This window comes from Rhipicephalus sanguineus, chromosome 11, assembly GCF_013339695.2.
Source record: "Rhipicephalus sanguineus isolate Rsan-2018 chromosome 11, BIME_Rsan_1.4, whole genome shotgun sequence".
Classification (NCBI taxonomy): domain Eukaryota; kingdom Metazoa; phylum Arthropoda; class Arachnida; order Ixodida; family Ixodidae; genus Rhipicephalus; species Rhipicephalus sanguineus.
In genome coordinates this window covers 133463238-133482848 of record NC_051186.1, presented here as the reverse complement: position 1 = coordinate 133482848, position 19611 = coordinate 133463238, and the positions used below count along the sequence as shown (strand labels likewise).

The 19611-nt window shown below is 47.9% G+C and overlaps 1 protein-coding gene across 3 annotated transcripts in view; it reads right to left on the bottom strand.

The window, feature by feature from the left end:
* Window positions 1–19611, bottom strand: part of LOC119374555 (nuclear exosome regulator NRDE2) — a 308639-nt gene that overhangs the window by 218695 nt on the left and 70333 nt on the right. For all 3 annotated transcript variants that reach the window (XM_037644704.2, XM_037644702.2, XM_037644707.2), the window contains 2 exons: window positions 16720–16921; window positions 5222–5318 (listed from right to left, as the gene is read on the bottom strand). In XM_037644704.2, coding sequence (XP_037500632.1) covers window positions 5222–5318; window positions 16720–16921 — 299 coding nt within the window. The remainder of the gene's footprint in view (window positions 1–5221; window positions 5319–16719; window positions 16922–19611) is intronic.

Here is a 19611-nt window from a genome sequence, read left to right as displayed (position 1 = left end):
TTACCCATACTATCAGCTTCGCGAGGCTTTCTGTAGCCACGTAGGTAAGTTAAATGTTATCGTCTGACATATTCAGTTGAAGCTCACCCTGTTTTACTTGCATATATAATTGGTCAGTGTTTCTTGTAGTGCATTAATCCCATAACACTGTACGCGGGAGGGAGGTCGCGCCGCGGGCTCGCGATGTGCTCATGTATAACTGAGCGATCTCAAGTTGGCGATACATTAAAATAGGGCCTCTATCCTTTGTCAGCAAAGCGCTGTTACGAATCGTGCGAGCGACGTTTCAATCATTCGAGGACGCGTCTGCTCGACTCCTTTCGTGGAGCGAACGCTTTCCATCCACGCCGTCCTTCGCCAGTGTGTTGGGTTTCATAGCCACCGCTGCGCCGCTTGTTTTTGTACGTTTGTTGATAGGCGGCAGCACACTGCAAGCGATTTGCTTGTTGACCGGTCTGAGAGCAAAACGTTCTCCGCGCCCAGACGTGACGCGGAGTGGTCGAAGTCGTTCGGCGGAGGAAATTCTTCAGATTGCTTTCAGCAGTGATGTTGAAAGAAACCATCTTGAAGACGAGGATTTTTCACTGGACGTAGAAGACAGTGAAAGCACCGAGAGTGACAGCTACGATGAACCACCAGCTGGTAACTCACGAGGAGCGAGTTGCACTTCACGTCCCCTCGTGCGTTAATGTTCTTTCACGCTCGTAAGTCACTTTGATTGTATTTAATGTATAATATCCTTGAGCGAGATCAAAATAAAAGCATAGTTCGTCTTGTGCATTGCATGTATCACAATTATTGTGGATATTATTAGGGAGCGCCGCGTGCCGCCAACACGCTCGAGCTCGACCAACGAAGCGAAATGGTTAGAGCGATGGAACGTGCAGTCACGGCCACAATCCACGCCTCTCGGCGAACTTCTTCGACGTTGCGAAAAGCATACGTGTTTATTCTTTTCGATGTTCATGTTTCAATCGTGCTGATCGAACCTGCAACATGCGATTGAAGTACGCACAGCTAGAGTCTCAGCATGGCTGTGGCACAAGCGCTACTGAATGGCATGTTAAATGCTTGTGTTCCGTTTAAGACGTAACTCCGCGTTTTCGACTGCGCAAGTAATGACGACGGGGTATTATCACAGAACACTTTTATGTTTGCAAGCCATCATCACGCGCAGCAGCGATGGCGCTACTCGCTGGCGGCCTACTACTGCGGCAAACCCGTCAGGCAGGCTCGGTACGTACTACCTCGGAGTGCCGTTCAGCTCATACGTCAATTCTAGTTCATACAGGTTTATGTAGCACGCACAGGATTTCGCAAAGCATCGTTATGCACGGTAACGGAGCTGAAATATAACCTTTCACTTCGCAGCAAATAATTAGGTGGCGAGTACTTAGCACTTTCCATGGTTTGGGAAAGTATTTTAGTCTCATATCCATTTCAGCGCAGCTCATGACTTCATCCGGTGAAAGTGGCACGGTCCGTACATCCGCACGTCCTATCTGTTCCTATGCTAACAAACGGGTTGACCCTCCTCCTGGCGCCATATTGAAAAGCACGGCGTGCCACCTATAGTTCGTGGGCATTGCGAATTGCATGCACTAACATGTCCTTTTTAAAGTTCCTACTGCGGTGATACACGGCCTCTGGTACACGGGAAATGTTTTTCTAAGGTGCTTGTTACTTGCTAATGTTGGATAATACTTGTGCAGGATATTATCTATGTTTGGGAGCGCACTTAAGTATTTCGTTATAAATGCTAGTGTCTAGTTGGGCTGTGCTTTAGGGGCTCTTCCAGTTAGTGCTGATTGTGTAATTCACATGCTTCATTGTAGGCCCGGTTTGGAGCATCGTGCGGGTAATTTTTTTTTTACTGACAGTTCCCTCTTTCGACTCGTCCAATTCAACGCGCCGGCCCCTCCTTCCCCCCTCTCCTATATTTGCACTTTCCTCCTCTTTTGTTTGGGTTGGAGGAGAGGGTAGGAGACTTACACATACATGTGCAGGCAGTTGCAGCCTTGAGGAAGACAAGACTGACCGTCCAAACGTTGGTTCCAGTGACACCTCGTGCTCACGAATTTTTCATCTCTTCAAGCTTCTATCTTCCCCTGAACTTGTGCCTTTTTTGGGAATTTTCATTAGTGAAGTAACACAGGAGGCTTACGGCTAATGCAAATGCTTAAGTGTTAGCTGTTGCACGAGCTGGGCATTTCCATTCCTGATCTAAATCAGTTGGGTTTTCTGAAAGCCCCACTTATTCAATGAGATTCCATTATAGATGGTATCTTTCTGGTTAACAGCTTCCTCTTGCGCTTGTCAGCTTACTAATTGTTCACTGAGTAAAGCCTAGGTGTCCTTGACACAAAAAAATTGGCAGATCCCACGCGCTGTGGGAATCGGTTTCACGCGAAGCAATCAGTGAGTAGTTGTCTATGCTGCATTTTTTGGCTTTGAGCCAAGCATTACGAGGTGGACTGACGGGTTTTTGTAAGCGTAGTAGTTGTGTGCACATCGTGCCTTTCCAGGAACGTCGACTACACTGGCGTTTGAACGGTAACTTATGGTCTGACGTAATGTCAGCTGCCACTTTAGATCAGAGCCGTGGGTATTATCGAAATGAGGTGTACAGTCGACGTCCGATTTCCCGGACCCTCAAGGGACCGCGAAAACGTCCGGAAAATCGGGCAGTCCGGAAAAACGAATGCACGTGAAAACGCACATTTTTGGTAGGTATTTTTCGCTGACGGAGAGCGTCACAGCCGGAGTACAAGATTCCCATAGCAATTCAGCCAATGCATTGTTTAGGTGGCTCTGAAAAGAGCCGTTTATAAAAAAAAAAATACGACGTGGCCGGCACTACCTCATAGGTCAGCACTTGGGCGCAAAGAAGTCGCTTATTTTCTTTTGCACGGTCCGCTTGCCCGCGATTATGTCTGCCTCAATTTCAGTCAACGTCATGTTGCCGCTGTACACCAATGACAGTGTCATCAGTGCTCGCGTCAACTCCGTGTTCGTTGGCTGTGTAGGAGCTGGCTCTTCGTTCTCGGTGTCGGCATCGGAATCCTCCGTAACTTCATGAATGATTTCGTCATCGGTCAACTCCGCACATAGCTCGAGGTCTTTGTCAGCGTCGGCGAAGCCCTCAAGGGTTATCTCGGCTGGAATCAACACGCCGCCAGCGCGCAGATCGTCGAAGGCAACGTCCGCGGATGGCAGTTCGTCATCGTGAGCCTACGAGGTGGCTTTGTGCGCTTCGAAGGCGCGGACGAAGACGAAGGAGCAGTTGGTGCCATTGCTGTAAACGGCGAATCCGCTCGACGAAAAGCGCAGCACGAAACAGCTAGGAACTCGGTGGATGCTGAAGGTCGGGAAACGTGATCACTGAAGGTAGCGCGCAGCAGCAAACGATCAACCACAGACACGACCGCAGAGCAGGCACAGCTGACAAAACAACACGTGAACGAACACAGTGAAGTTTGGCTTGGCTAAGCTACGGCTGGCAACGGATTGACACGTGCGGTTTCGAGGTTACAGCAGCCGCGGCGCGGTGCGGCGTTGCTGCTGATGCGCGGGTTCAAGGATATGAAAATGAAAACAACCAAAATGGCGGCGTCGGTGGTGACTTTGGGTCGGCGGTTAACAGTAAAAAGTCCGGGAAATCGGATGGCGAAGGCTATAAGCGTCCGGAATTTCGGACTTTTTAATACATTGACTCTATGGGGAACTTGACGGTGCCACAGATGAGTCCGGGAAATCAGGCATGTCCGGAATTTCGGGCGTCCGGGAAATCGGACGTCGACTGTACTTTACGGTGCAATGATGAGAATATCGTAAGTAACTTTTGCTGGCGTATTCTTCCGGGGCCGAGCAATGCTTAAATATAGCTTGCTGAATGATAGGAACACAAATGTAATGTATATTAGACTGCTATAAAATAGGAGCCGACGCTGGAACCACAGCTGCTAACCTGCCACGAGGCCTGTATCATAGGAGCACATATGTAGTCTTTATTGCTTTGTTATAAAATTGGACAGCCAGCACCACAACCACAATGGACGTTACACCGACATTACGCCTGCACAGGGTGTTTTTCCAAAGCAGTTTCTAGACCTGGCGTGGCTCTGTGGTAGTACAGCTGTCTGTCACGCATAATGCTTGGGTATATACCCTATAAAGTGGACGGGGGGGATGACCGCCGCCGTAGCTCAGTGGTAGAGCATCGGATGCGTTATTCGAAGGTCGCACGTTCGGTCCCTGCTGCCGGCCAGTTATCTTTACGTCCACTTTAATTTCTTCACATTTATATCCCAGTTATTACAAATAACATCTCCTGTACTTTCCTTGGCATTATTGTCTTTTAGTTCTCATTAATATTGTGTCTAACAAAGAAAAACGAGCCCTTAAAAGCAATCTTCTTTCCTTCATAATGCTTGGGTTCGATTCCTGCTGGAATCCTAATTTTTATTCTTTGCATTCGTCGGGTCAACGCTGCCGATATCAGTTTTTCTTACCACTCTCACATTTAAACTACAATCTTCTGTCCTCAACATTTCTGGGTAGATATAAATTGTCAATCACCTGTGGCGCATACCCATACACCGCGGCCTGTGGTAAACGAGTATGTGCCACACGTGTCTGGAGGAAAGAGTTCTTGACGACGTACGCGACAGGATTTTCCTGCTATTCATGTCATGACCCGACAGTCATATTCGTCGAATCATCTTACTTTCCCATGGCAATTTTGGTTTACACCAAGTTAAGGAGGCAATCACAAGTGCATCGAGACGTAGGCGGGCGGGCGGACGGAAAGACGGACGGACGGGCAGACAGACAGTCAGACAGATAGATACGTAGATAGAAACGCTCAAAGTGCCTAAGGTGTACTAAGGAATGCTTCGCATTAATGCGATCAAGTTGACACGATGCAGCAGCCACAGCCACAGACTCGAAAAGGGAAGGATGAGGTGTCACCAAGACTTTCATGCTACTGTGGGCACCACCACACATGATGCACAGAGGGCAACAATGTCTCGTAGAGTTGCAACAAACTAAGCTTTGTGTCACATAACCAATCTCTGTCATTTGTGAAATACAGTTCACCCACAGGGATTCAACTGTCATGCAATTTAGGTCAACTACCGAGTTTTGAAATAGGTTTTATATGTGTCATGAAAATGTTAGCATTTTTAAGGGCAAGAGAGAAAGCAGGCGGTCTTCTGACCTGTATCTTGTGCAGGTGTAGGGGCACTGATCCCTTTGTCTTGAGAAGGCCCTGCTCCAGAACCTGCAGCTTCTTCTCACGAATTGCCTTGGCTCGGCTGCAAGCAACCGTTTGCGGGAAGCTCAGGCCAACTTGTTCATTCCAACAGAAAGTATAACACACTACAGTAGACTCTCGTTAAACGGAAGTTGAAGAGACCAGGAAAATGTGTTCCATTTAACAGGAGTTCCGTTTACTGAGAGGTGAACAAGGCTGCAGAATTCAAGTACGAAACCAATGCTATTAGGAGTAGTTGTCCGTTTAAGCAGCAGTTCCGTTTAAGAGATTTCCATTTACTGAGAGTCTACGTATTGTGGTGTGGACCCAAACTGCACTCATCAAGGTGCTTGACTAAATGAGGGCACTGCATCTTCTTACAATCTACACCATATATCCTTGCTCGACATTACTAAAAGTAATTATCTATACGATTTATTTAAGTTTAGCATTTTAACTTAGTGTTTGCAAGAATGGTTTTCAAAAATGGTGGTCTTGCAGACCTGGCTTTTCCCAAATTCTGTAATGTCAAAATTTTGGGAAACTTGCTGGAACACGGAGGCTTAATATTAGGCAAGCAATAGGCACGTCACTTGACAGAGGAAAACATCAGCAGCTATTAGCTGGAAATGTGTGCAATGCAGTACAGGCAGAATAATGGCAGTGCAAATGGTGTTGTGAAGTAATTCCTGTGGCATCTAGGTCTGGTGCGCTCGTATGGCGACACCACCGCTCTCCGAATGTGCAGTGTATCTCAGGAGTGCTCGCATTTAGAGGGACTGAGATCCGTGAGACGGCGGCAAACATAACTTTATCCAATGAAGCAAACATCATACGAAAAATTCACACAAGTCAATCCCGTGAAAGAAACAATAAGCACATTTTCTTAACATGCCAACAATAAATTACGCCTTCCACTTTGCACGTCACGCACAGTCCTTAACTCTCACATCAGCCTCATAAGTCACTTCTGCAATCAAACGTTTTTACTCGTTCATGCTTTCGGTCGCCGGCTCTCTCGACGGGACCCTATCGTCGACAAAGATCTACATATCTGCTGGGAGATCCTCTTGTCTCTGCTGCCCATTTACCAGTCACCGTTGCAGCCGCCACTGGAGCTTGGAAGTTGGACCTAGTCTGACGCTCGGCTACAGCTTCCAAGTGACTCCTGGCCCAAATGACAACAAGGCACTCAGGGATTGTTCTGCGGGTCGAAAGCAGAACATTGCAGATGCTCCAGAAACCGCTGTAAAGAGGGTGCCGCAAGTCCAAGGAGCTTCACCCGGCTGTTGCCAAGTTCAACAGCCACACCACGGAACCCAAGCACTGCATCCTCCAGCCCTGGCACCCACTGCTGCCGTCACCAGTGCAATGCTGGCTTGACCACCTTCGTCAAGTGGTCCCCCACAGACCATGACATCTCCTTCTTCTCGAGTTCCCGATCACAGCTCAGGTCGCATGCCACGAGCTGTCTCACCACCAATCGGTCTGCATCAGCATGTCTCACACACCATTGAGTATTTTTCCACTTCAGTGCACACTATTGAGTAGTTTTCCCTCCCGATTACAGCCCATCGCTCCTACGTTGCCTGGCACGAGACTCATGACCACGGAGTAATATAGGACAGGAATGCTAAATCCACTGTTGTGCAAAGCATTCGCTCAAGACAAATCATGCAATGTGGACGCTTGATCTAGTCTCCGCCCCTCTTCATGCTTTCGCACATGCTTTCTCCTTCGCTTGCACTACTCGTAATGCATAGTGCCATCTGTTCAGGTGCATGGAAATCATTCAACAACCTGCTCTCATTTCCAGAGTCCAGAAATTTCCAGAACCCTCCGCTACGGCGTCTCTCATAATCATATTGTGGTTTTGGGACGTTAAACCCCAGGTATTATTATTATTACACGATTTCAACGTTCACTGTAACTAACTCGTGCACATGTCTTGAAATTAGCTGCTTTTTAACAGTGTCTTCATGTTGCTGACAGCAACACAACGCATAAAGTTTTTGTGTAGCTGCCATTTGCGGCACTTGATCCTTGCCACTAGACAATTTTTTGGGAGTCTCTCGGAAAATGTAGCAGTTGTAACGCTTGTAATCGCCGTGCGCAGCAGCTGCATCGCCGAGGAGCCTTGCTTGAATGCCGTCGAGTACGTCAGTCACACCTCGGGACGCCCGCGCCACCGGCTGCAGACTCGAACACCCGTCGCCAGTACGTCTGCTGGCGATACAACCTTCCTCTGCCGAGCCCACGCAGACAATGCCAGCTAACTCCTCTTTGTCCTCCTTCACGGCTCGGTTCGCGTGCCTCAAAGCTCTCCGGAATATTCCAAGCACGCGCTCGTACTGCTTCGAATGCTATGAGGGCTTCACCGTCCTCATTTTTCCACCACATGGCTCTTACTCGTGACAAATACTAACACTGCATTGATATGAGGTATTTTCTAAGCTGTCACTTGTCGCGCTTAATCTTCGCCGCGCAGAACATTTTCCTTTTGAGTCTCTCCGAAAATTCAACCATTTCTGGAATGTTTTGAGCGCAGTGGCACAAAACAAATTGGCATTTCGTCCGACAGCGCTCAGTGAACGCCAAACTGACACCCACAACAAGTTCCTGCCGACTACTGCCACGTCCCAACATGTGAGCAAGGCGTAAAAATGGCAGACAGTGCTGCGAAAACTGGTTGTGGCAGCATGAGCCCTGTCCTGTCAAAGGATGTTCCCACTCCGTACGGAGGGGCGGGCGAGGAGGACATCGAGGCACTCTAACCAGTGTCTCTCTTCTACAGCTTTTCTTCATTCGTAGCACCATCTGGTGAACATACTGTGAAGCAGGAACCGGTGTTGCAGAATGTCTCCCTTCCAGACAAGCAGCGTTCGTGCTCCAGTCTTATCGTACTGCATGCTCACAACACAGTGCCAGCATGGCCAGATCGAGCACTTTGTCGCTATTCCCTTTGTGGCAGGCAGATAGCATGAACTTGTGTGCGGCAGATGTTGGCACGGGACAATGGCACTGCAAAACAAGCCTCGCTTGCTGTTTTGCGGCTACGGATCCAACGTTTACAAATACTTCAAAGTGCTTTGCTCTGCCAGGGCCGGGCTAGACTGCACACGCGCGCTTCTTTCCTTACGGCCTTTCACCCGTCGCGAAAGCAGTGGGAGAGTTTCTGAGTATGTTTCGCCGCCCGTCGGCAGTAGGGGCGCTGCAACCCTGACCTTGCATCTCCTGTGCCAGGCACACGGCACAAGAGCGTTGCTCGATGTGAAACCATGGAATGGGGGTTCTCGACTGAGGTTGGGAGGGGGATTATTCAAGAAGTTGGGGGTAGAGGGACGATCGTCTCCTTTAAAAAAAAACTAATGTTATCAGATGGCTCGCCGCATAATGTAGGTATGCATGTGCTCGCGGATAATACAAGCTGAAGCTCAGTAAAAGTGCGGAACAATCGGCTAACGAGGCATAATGCAGAAGGCATAAAGCACTGGCAACGATCAGAGTGAGAGATAAACAACACTGCATCTGTTCTGCAAGCAGAGAGCACCAAATACATTTGACCCTTGGTCTCGTTGGACAACGAGGCCGCAATTAAGAGAGGTCGCTTACAGAAATGACGAGCACGCCTTCCCTTTGCTAGCTATTTTCTATTTCTTTATTTTTCCAAATACATTTGGAGTGGTTTTCAGGGCTAAAAGCTGCGGTCTGCAGCTTGACAGCAGAACGAAAGTAAAAAAAAAAAAAGAGAGGACGCTTCCTGTTGAATAACCCCTTCGGACGGCACGCCCTGAGAGTGGTGGTGTGCACTGTCAAGGTGTTAACACCACCTGGAAACATTAATTCAGGAGACCTCAAGCTCTTTTGCGTTCCTTTGTACTGCTAGCCATATCCATGAAGAATGCGAAGAACGCAGCAGCTTACGCTCGCAAGCTGCTTACCCTGGAACTAAAACCCTCTAGTGCAAATCAGTTCTGCACTATCCTTCGAGTTCGTGAAAGAAATGTTTAGAAAGAGAAACTGACAACATTCCAACTTTTCGGCAAGTAATAAGCAGCTTTTTTTCGAAGAAATCTGAATTAATTCTCTTGTGGTTTAGTGCTACAAGCTGGTTGTTGTCAATTTCCCTTTCTCTCTAGTGTGGCTTGCTTTATTCTGGGATTTGCCCCCTGCGGCTGCATTTTGTTCGGTGCTTTCTCAGTGTTCAGTCTACAGTGATTTCTCGACTCGAGAAGACGGTCGTACAACCTTCAGTATGCGCAGTACGTACATGGATATATATTAGCCGACTAGGAAGCATTTTAGGTTGTTGAACAAGACATTTGTGAAGTCCGGCAGAGTTTTCACTTGAAAGTGTTGAACTATTGCCAGTGCTTACGAGCAATAAATATTTATTTCCGGACCTCAGAATGTCTACACGTTTGATGGCGGAAAGCTGTACTCTCGGCTCTTGCATTTATATGTTTTTCGATAAACTTAAGCTCGATGCACATTGCGCATATAAGAAGTATGAACGGCAATACCAGTGCAAGATGGCTGGGCGTTCAGAAAGTGGTTAAACTTTGGCCGGCTGGCTGAATCGGGTGACAGACAGACAAACAGAAAGACAGACAGACCAAAATTTCTGCGTCTTAAGTTCCCCAAGAAAGACTACCGTCTTTAATATTGTCTTTAATAAACCATTTGTGCGTCTTCAACAATTAGGCAACCTGTTTTTCAACGCGCGGTGAGCGAAGAAGCGGTCAGGGTCGCAGCGCCCCCCTCAAAGCAGCGGCGCGACGCATGTACTACACCCGATGTGAAGGCCGTAAGAAGCGAGCGCACGCGTGCAGTCTAGCCCGGCCGTGGCTCTGCATAGAGACTTGTGCACCGCTAGTCACTAGGGGTGTGCGAATATTCGAAAGTTTCGAATATTCGTCGAATATTACATTCGAAATATTCGTATTCGATTCGAAAATCGTGTATTCGAAATGTTTCGAATATTCGATAACTTCGAATATTCGAAAAATTCGAATATGCGATTCGATTATCATGTATAAAATAACTCGTCTTCCACATTTCTGCTGCGTTCGTATCGCTAAAAACGTTGCCGAGAGGAGCGATAAATATCGTAAGTACACGGAGGCACGGTATCTGCCTGCGACGAGCGCCCCAATACGTATGATTTATGGCTGGTGCATCTCCGACGTGCAGCGCTGTTGGCGATCATGTAAGCGCACATTTTCAATATTGCGCGGCCGTAACTTGCCGCACTACCACTCGTTCACTATGCGGGACCACTTCTGAAGAAAGACAGTGACCCACGTGATTGGTGGCGGACTGTAGGCACCTTCAGATACCCCAGTCTGGCAAAGCTTTGCCCCATGTAACTCCCTATACCAGCCACTTCTGTTCTCTGTTCCAAGCAAGCGTGCCTCTTCAGTGGCAGGGGGGGGAGGGTTGTCTCTGTTAGAAGGGAGCGCCTGCTGCCTGATTATGTGGAGCAACTCATATTTCTTCATGATAACATGTAGTCATTACCTTCATTGTGCCGTGATATTTGCTTGTGTTGTGATGTGCATTGTGCTAGCCTGGACATTGTGTTCTGGAGATAGCAGTGTATGTTGTGTTGCCAGCCAGGCTGTTAATGTTTTTTTTTTCAAATAGCGACATGTTAAATAAAATATTGTTACTGTGGAGGCATTTTTCCTTTGATATTCGATATTCGATTCGATATTCGAAGGTGGATATTCGTATTCGATTCGTATTCAAAAAATTTGATATTCGCACACCCCTAGTCACAAGTATTACGTGAAACATGAACTCTGCGGTGCCGTTGGTACGTCAGAAATCTTCGGAAAGCGTGCTGCACAAATAAAGAGTGTGCAGTAAAAGACGCATTTATGGGCAAGTAGACTGTGTTTTCCTGGTATGCATTCTGGTTATATACCTGTTTTGTAATGCTTGCATTTAGAAAGTTAGTTTCTGTCACCAGCCTGGCACGTTAACTTGTTCCACGATTGGCGTGCATTAGCAAAAGGTGGACTAATTACTCTGGTTTCAACATATTAACAACGTTAAATAAATGGCCATGTGAAGCACCCTTCCTCTATTTTCACGGATTCGGAAAGATGTTCTTGCACAATGTGAGCCGACACTCACTCAGGCACGGTTCACTGATTGATTTGTTCATGTGCAGCAAGCTACATCATGACAGTGTATCATTAACCGACAACAGGAAGCATATCTCGTGATGCCACCTTGAGCGACAGCATACCTATCGCCATGACGTCACTGCAGTAGCACATAAAAATGAGGCACGCAAATAAAAACTTTGTTGTTCTTGGTTAATGAGACCTTCACTCAAAATACAACAGTGGCGATGAGGCACGAATCGACGTGGTGGGAGAATGCTTTGAAGTGCGACTACTGTAACAGGCAGCGATGGTGCCGGGACAAGCGCCCGCATTCACTGAAGAGGAGGGAGGGTGATCCGCCTACAAGGGACACTTGGAAGCTTACTTTCAAGCACAAGAAATCACAGATGCAGCAAAACAACGAGCCCTGCTGGTGGCTGCTCTCTCCAACAGTGCTGTCAAAGTAATCCAGGGATGATGCCACCCCAAAAGCGTGAACGACCTCACCTACAGTGATGTCATCAAGCATCTACAGAGCCACCACGAACCGCAAATCAACGAAACAGCAGCCAGTCACCGGTTTTGCACGCGTACACGGGCAGAAGGTGAGCGAGTTTGGGATTTTGTAGCCACCCTTCGTCGCATGGCCAAAGACTGCGATTTCTGCGACATGTTGCAACGCATGCTGCGGGACCGCATAGTATGTGGTGTTCGGGACGCAGACGTAAGACGTCTGTTATTGACCCGCAGTTCCCCAACATTGAAGGAAGCAGAAGACTTCGCAACTGCTGCTGAAGCCGCTGCAGAAAACACGTAGCACATGCAGAAACTACCCTCCCCGGTGACAGACACAACAAATTTTGTTCAGTTGGACCTCTCGCGTCCGAAGTATAAGAAAGCAAGCGGGCTATCTCGCGATGAGCACTGGCCCCTGTGGCGCATCCTTGCACAAGCGGGTGATTGTCATCATCTCCGAACAGTGTGGCATCGGCGCCGAAAACACGGCCACTTAGCGCGAGTGTGTAGAGCGTCGGACGAAGACATTAAGGGGAGGCAACAAGCATACGCACTATCTCAAAGCCCGCAAGATAGTTCTGATAATTGCGAAGCTTTGTACATGCTGATTGCACATCAAGTGACTGACAGCGCGCACATGAAGCCTATTCACCAGATAAGTTGTAATATAGTGCCGCTCACAATGTTGGTAGACAAGGGATCACCTGTGAGCACGATTCCGCGGCCAGTGTTCAAACACCATCGAGGCTAATGGCCACGTCTGCAGGCAACAACAATGAAGCTGTCATGTTTCAGGGGCCCACTTCCTATCGCCGTGAAATTGCAACTCAATGCAACCATGAGTGGCGCAACAATTCAGGCCGAACTGTTTGTCACTGAGTGTCCAGGACCGATGCTTCGCGGCCGTGACACTATCCAAAGCTTCAATACGGAGTGTAGGGCGCGACGACGACAACGAACAAAAGGGAGAGTACACGCACACGGCGCTCCATGTGTGTACTCTCCCTTTTGTCCGTTGTCGTCGTCGCGCCTTACACTTCAAATATGCCGAACCAACACGCCCAGTCTGCCATACTTATTTCAATACAGCAAGCGTGCCGGTACTCACTGCAAACGATGTGGCGTGTGTACAAGCGGACACTACGTACAGAGGGCTAGAAACCTTGCTATCAAAGTACAGTGAGGTCTTTGCTCCGGAGCTGAGTCTGATCCGAGTGCCACCGATACACCTGACCGTCAGAGAAGATGCCAGACCCCGGTTTGTAAGGCTCGGACAGTGCCGTATGCGCTCAAGCAAATGGTGTCAGAAGAGATAGATAGGCTAGTCAACAAAGGGGTGTTATCACCGGTGACATCTGCCAAATGGGCTACACCCGTTGTGCTCGTAGTCAAGAAAGGTGGACAGGTGCGGTTATGCAGTGACTTCCGTCTTACGGTGAATTCTGCTACCATATGGAGCAATATCCACTGCCGCAAGTTGACGATATCTTTGTGAATTTTGACGGTGGAGAAGTTTTCAGCACATTGGACTTGCAGAACACCTATTATCAGCTGCCCCTGGACGAAGATTCGAAGAAGCTAGCCATTCTTAACACTCACAAGGGTCTCTATTGCTTCAACAGGCTGGCCTTCGGGGTGTAATCAGCGCTGGTAATTTTCCAGCGACACATGGAAGCCATTTGCTCAGCGGGATTGCCGAAGTGCAGGTATAAATGGACGACATAATTGTATCGGAAAAGGCGAACGACTGCAAGATCTTGGAGCAAGTGCTACAACGTCTGAGGGAACACGGCCCCTGTGTCTAACGCGTGAGATATGCAAGTTCAGGCAAGAGCAAGTCACATTTCTCAGACACTGCATTGACAGCAACGGCCTAGGCCCTAAAAGCGAGAACATCACAGCATTGCTCAATGCTCAACCCACCTCGGTAAGAGAACTAAAAGCATTTTTGGGTCTTTCAAATTACTACGGCAAGTTCTTGCCACATGTGCCAACTTTACTGCACAATTATACGCATTGTTGGCAAAGGGCATAGAATGGGTCTTGGGCAGACAGCAGCAGAATGCTTTCAAAGCAGCCAAGAAGGCCGTGAAGAATGCAAAACATTTAGTGCAGTCACGTGATGAAAAACCCCAAAACACTCATGTGAATAAATCACGTAACGTGACAGAACTAGCCATGTGACTAGAATCATGTAACATCATGTAACTACTCGCGTGACTAAAAATCATGTAACATCACGCAACATCTAGTCACATAACTAAAAATCACATAACGTTTTGTCAGGTGACTAAAATCACGCAACATCGCGTAACAGCTAGCCACGTGACATGTTTCCACCAAAAACCACGTAACACCTAGTCCCGTGACTAAAATCACAACATCATGTAACAGGTAGTCATGTGACGTGTCTAGCCAAGTCTAGAAAAATCTAGGCATACTTAGTACTACTAGCAAAAACTTAGCCGCTCAGCAAAAGTTTGGCAATGCTAGCAAAAGTTAGCTAAATCGAACACTAGCTCCACCGATGGTTCGAGCCTTGCGCCACTAGTGCAAGCTGCGCATTTTTTTTTCTTTGAACGTGCAGCTTACTTTCAATGCAATCGCGAGCATGCGCATGGGCACGTGGCGGCCACGGTAACTATGCAGCTCACAGTGCTCAAATCAGCCAATGGCCGTGAATTTGGGTATATGGCCTCATTTGTAAAAAGAAGCTATTTCTAGCCAACTTTGAAAATTAATAGTAAATTCCAGGCAGTGTGCTGCACTATAATGTTTGGCTCACGTGTTCTCAGGAGGTTCGACTACCGATCGGCAGCGTTTTCTGATCATGCTGGAAAAGTGTTGCAGGGCCCCTTTAAGGTATGGTTCGTCAGGGTCAAGAGACTGTGCGCACTTGCATGTTACTGCACGTATATTTACTTGGATGGTTGCGTGTGAAGTGTTACAGTGGAGACAAATAACTTTCATGAGCGTAAACTAGGACTACTTAAAAGATACACGCTTAGTGACCATGTGCTGAATATTGTTGATTGGTAACTCTATTGATATTGGCAAGTGATACTGATAGGTAGGTGATTTGGGCCCACTGTACCACTTCCAGTGGCAGGAGGGGCCAAGAGCATTTTGGAGCGCATTTTGCAGCATAAAAAATCGTGTTTTGTAGCAGCTGCCCTCAGTTTCGTAACATGCTGCCCAGACAAAAAAATAATGCCAGCTTCACACTAGTGGTGCCAAGCCTGAAGGCCTTCCCTGTTTCTCTCTCTCCGTTTCTTCTATCTCTTTCTTCCTATTTATTTTTTTGATCTATTTCTTTCTCTCTTTCTATTTTTCTCTCTCTCTCTGTTTATCACTTCCTCTTTCTTATCTCTTTTTTCTCTCGGATTCTTGCTTTTTCTGCCTTGCTCTCTGTTTTTTCTCTCCTTTTTGTGTCTCTGTCTTTCTATCTTTTCATGTCTTTATTCCCTTTATTTCTCTCTAGTTTTCTCTCTCTCTTATGTTAACACCCCCTTACTCTCGTTACTACTGGCGCAAACCGTGCCAGAATGTCTGGGAACACACCAGATTATTTTACGATCATCTGTTAGGCTTGAGCGCGGAAACACAAACAGCTGAGCCTACTCTGGAACTAACGCGGCCACCAGCGATGAGGCTGGAATGTTCGATGCTGCATGTATAAATGCCGACACACCTAACCACAGATCAGGTTGTCGACAGCTGACGCTCCGTTCGCCACTACCAGTGTAAGCGTGTATGGGTTGCAGTTTGACTTCTCGTTTACCGGGCACAGGTTCGCCCAAATAAAATGTTTCACCTTGAGCCCGCCGACTGCTGCCTTCTCCAACGTCACCGCCACGTGACAATAGTGACGAGCTACACCAATGAAGAAAACACGGGTACTAATAATGCTTATACAGCATAGGAAAGACCTTGTGTGGTCATGCAGGGGCCAGATGGAAGGCAGTCATTGTCCATGCCCACCGGGGCCTTCCTTGCATGGCAATGATGTGGCCTGAAGACACCGAATTTCAAGACATGGATCTCCAGCCTAACATCTGCAGCTATATGAGCGTAAGGTCAAGTGAAAGTCCAGCCCAAAAGAAGAGCAAAATGAAGAAGAGCCTGAACTTTGACCTGCGGGTGGTTGTCAGCAAGTTGGAGCTGGCCGTCATGTCAGCTACGAAAGACACCCACGATGAGGAGACTAATGCCAATACACATTCCAGTACTCGCCATAACACACTGCACATGTCAACCAGAAACCAAAGCCCAACAGACCGTGAACAGCACTGACAGCCAATAAGTCCACACTAGTGCAACTGCACATGTTCTCTGCACAATTTCTCATGACATTACACTTTCAGAAGCTACAAAAGGTCGCTGTATCAATAAAAAAATGTCCATTGTCATAAGCACACGACTGGAGGTATTGGAGAGAGAGATGCATTCAAAGGCAGCAGGAGATTGGGGCGTACGATGAGATTAGGGAACATGCAGTGATTGAATGGGGTTTGCTGGAGCAGTAAGAAAGTTGAAATTTGCAGCATGCTACTAAGAAACACACAAAAAGAACGATGCAATAATAAGCACGAGTGAACAGGACAAGTGCTTTTGTCCTGTCCCCTTGTGCTTCTTCTTACTGCATCGTTTTTTTTTGTTGTGTGTGTTTCTTAGTAGCATGTTGCCAATTTCAACTCGGAACAACCAACTAGGGCCTAGCCTGGCTGTTTTGGTGGAGTAAGAGATTGTTTCGAGAAGCTTTCATGCTGTAGTGGACATATACAAGCGAGAACTACTGTCATCCTTGCCCAAAAACCGAAGGGGACTGACCCGAGAGTGCGGCACACTCCGGAGGCCTCCTCCATGGCCGCCACGTACTCGTCCTGGAAGGCCACCAGGTCGAGCCAGGCACGATCGTCTTCCGGTGCCTCACGTAGTCGACTGGTGAGCATGTGGTGCTTGTCTGCCGCTTCCGGACACAGAAGGGACTCTGATGTAGACTGCTGCTCCTTGCCTCCCTGTGTCCCAAGCGCTGTGCAGGATACACAATCTTTACCACTGCCGTCTATGTCTGTGGGAACTTAGTCACAGCGACACGAGCACAGATCCACCAGAATTAAAACCTTTGTTACAACCTTTCAATATGCCATACATTTTTCCTTTCAAGTGCAGTGTGCATCCCGAGCACTGAATATATTTATTTATTACGGAGACCAGAACACCTTCTCTTGAGACATCTCGCTGATCCATGAAGTAGAGCTTTACTTAATTTTGTATTTCAATGCACATAGAAAGTGGTGTTCGTCACTTATCTCACCCTATGTTTGCACTGTACCAACAAGTGCAGCTAAGTACCCTTTCACAAGGGAGACCTTCTGGGAGAGTGTTAAGTGGAATGCCAATATAGGTGGCTAGGCCTAATGCTCCATCAGCGATGCGATGACCGAGGCACAGGTGACAACCAGACTGCAGCAAACAGCACAAGACCTTACACATCATTGAGTACAGCAGCTTTCAACATGACAAGTAGTAGTAAGCGGTTGTTTATTGGAGGAAATGGCTACAAAAAGAAAGGAGGGAGGAAAAGGAAGAAGAAAGCAGTGGTCACCACTGTAATTGTCTAGCTCGAGCAGCTGAACGCCGAAGAAGGAATAAAGGTTATGGGGAGAGGGAAAGGAGAGAGGGGGACTATTCACATGCATACAAAGACGGGTGAAATGGCTGCTTACATTCATTGAAGCCATAGCGCTGATGAGACAGGGACCACAGAAACTACTCACAAGTGAATCTTTTGAAATGGCTCCTTACATATTGTCACGGTTGGAAATGACAGAGAATGACGATGAAAAAGTGCTGAGTGGAATGCACTTGGACTGCAGCAGCGTTGCATGCTTTTGTTGTTGAATATACCCTGTGTATATAGTTTCTTCCCCTTAACATTGTTGGTGGAGGGTGCGGGGTACGACTCGCTATACGGCACCAAGAACTGAACCGTCGCAACGGACGCATTGCTGCTACCACGATGATAGACCAAGCAACCCGGTGTGAACAACATCCATCAGGCCCACAGCCGATCGTTTTGGTGCACCCCCTGTGATCCTGACACATTAACGGCACCAGTGGCGTGGACATCGACAACTGGCTGGCTTTGTATGAGCACATCAGCAGCAGCAACCACTGGGACCCAACACTAATGTCGGCAAATATCCTCTTCTATTCGCATGGCACTGCAAAACTTTGTTTCTCATCCTCAATTTTGGCTTCTCAGCGCAAGTTCTTCCATGCAGCATATCACTTGAGCACCTGACACCACTGGCGGACCATACAGTTTCCACTTTGACACAGATTCGCCACCAGACTTTTCATTGCAGTCATTCTCATCACGTTCCTTCTGCGACCACTTCACACCGATGATATTAGACAAGCTCAATTCAGCAGCATCCTCGTTTCCTACCACGACATCTTTGACTTTGGCGACCATAATTTGGGCCAGACATCTGTGGTAACCCATTGCATTGATACTAGTGATGCTCGACACATTCACAGACAGCCCTACTGGGTGTCAGCCCCAGAGCGTGCTATTATATAACTGGAGGCGGAAAAAATGTTTCATAAGGGCATAATCGAACTCTCTTCCAGTCCCTGGTCCTCCCCCATTGTACTTGTTAAAAAGAAGGACAACAGCTGGAGATTCTGTGCTGACTACCGCCATCTCAACCATATTACTAAAAAAGATGTGCATCTTCTTCCGCGCACTCAGTCATTTTGTAGATGCTGCGAGCGTACAACCAGACCCTGAAAAAGTGCGTGCAGTTCATGATTCCCCTCCCCCGCCTCGGCCAAGAACGTCCGCAGTTTTCTTGCACTGTGTTCCTACTTCAGTCGTTTTGTCCAGAACATCAGCAAAGTAGCCCGTCCTCCGACATGCCTACTCAAAAGGGACGTCACATTCACCTGGGGCCAACAACAAGCAAAGCCCTCTCGTTGCTCATTGCCATCCTCACCAATTCGCCAGTTCTGGCACACTTTGACCCATCTGCCACTACGGAGGTTCGTACCAATGCCAGTGGCCATCGCACAGGCGCAGTGCTTGCACGACAGCAACAGAGCATGAACCGCGTAGTCGCATATGCAAGCCGCCTTATGTCGCCTTCAGAACAAAATTACTCACAGTGCTTAGCTATCATTGGGGCCATCATAAAATTCCCACCATACCTGTATGGCAGACACGTCTCGCTTATTACCGACCATCATGCACTTTGCTGGCTCTCCTTGCTCAAGACTCCACGGGACACATCGGTCGCTGGGAGCTGCACTTGCAAGAGTACACATTTTTTGTATCCTATAAATCTGGACAACATCACAGGGATGCTGACTGCTTGTCTCAGCACCCAGTCAGTCCCCCTGAAACAACGGAAGATGAACATGAAGCACTTGTTCTCTCCATTACCGACTTCGTCAACGTAGCTGCTGAACATCGCGACTCATCTTTGCGGCCTATTATAAATAGTCTGCAGTCTCCACAGCCCAACCGTTCCCTACAGGGGTTCGTCCTTCACGACACCTTGCACTGCTACAACGCTCGCCCTGACGGTGCTGAGCTTTTGCTTGTTGTTCCTGCACTTCTCTGCTTGGATGTTTTGGCCCAGCTTCATAATGCACCCACCGCCAGACACCTAGGGGTAGACCTGTGCGCCGCTGCACCACGCCACCGCCGCCGCC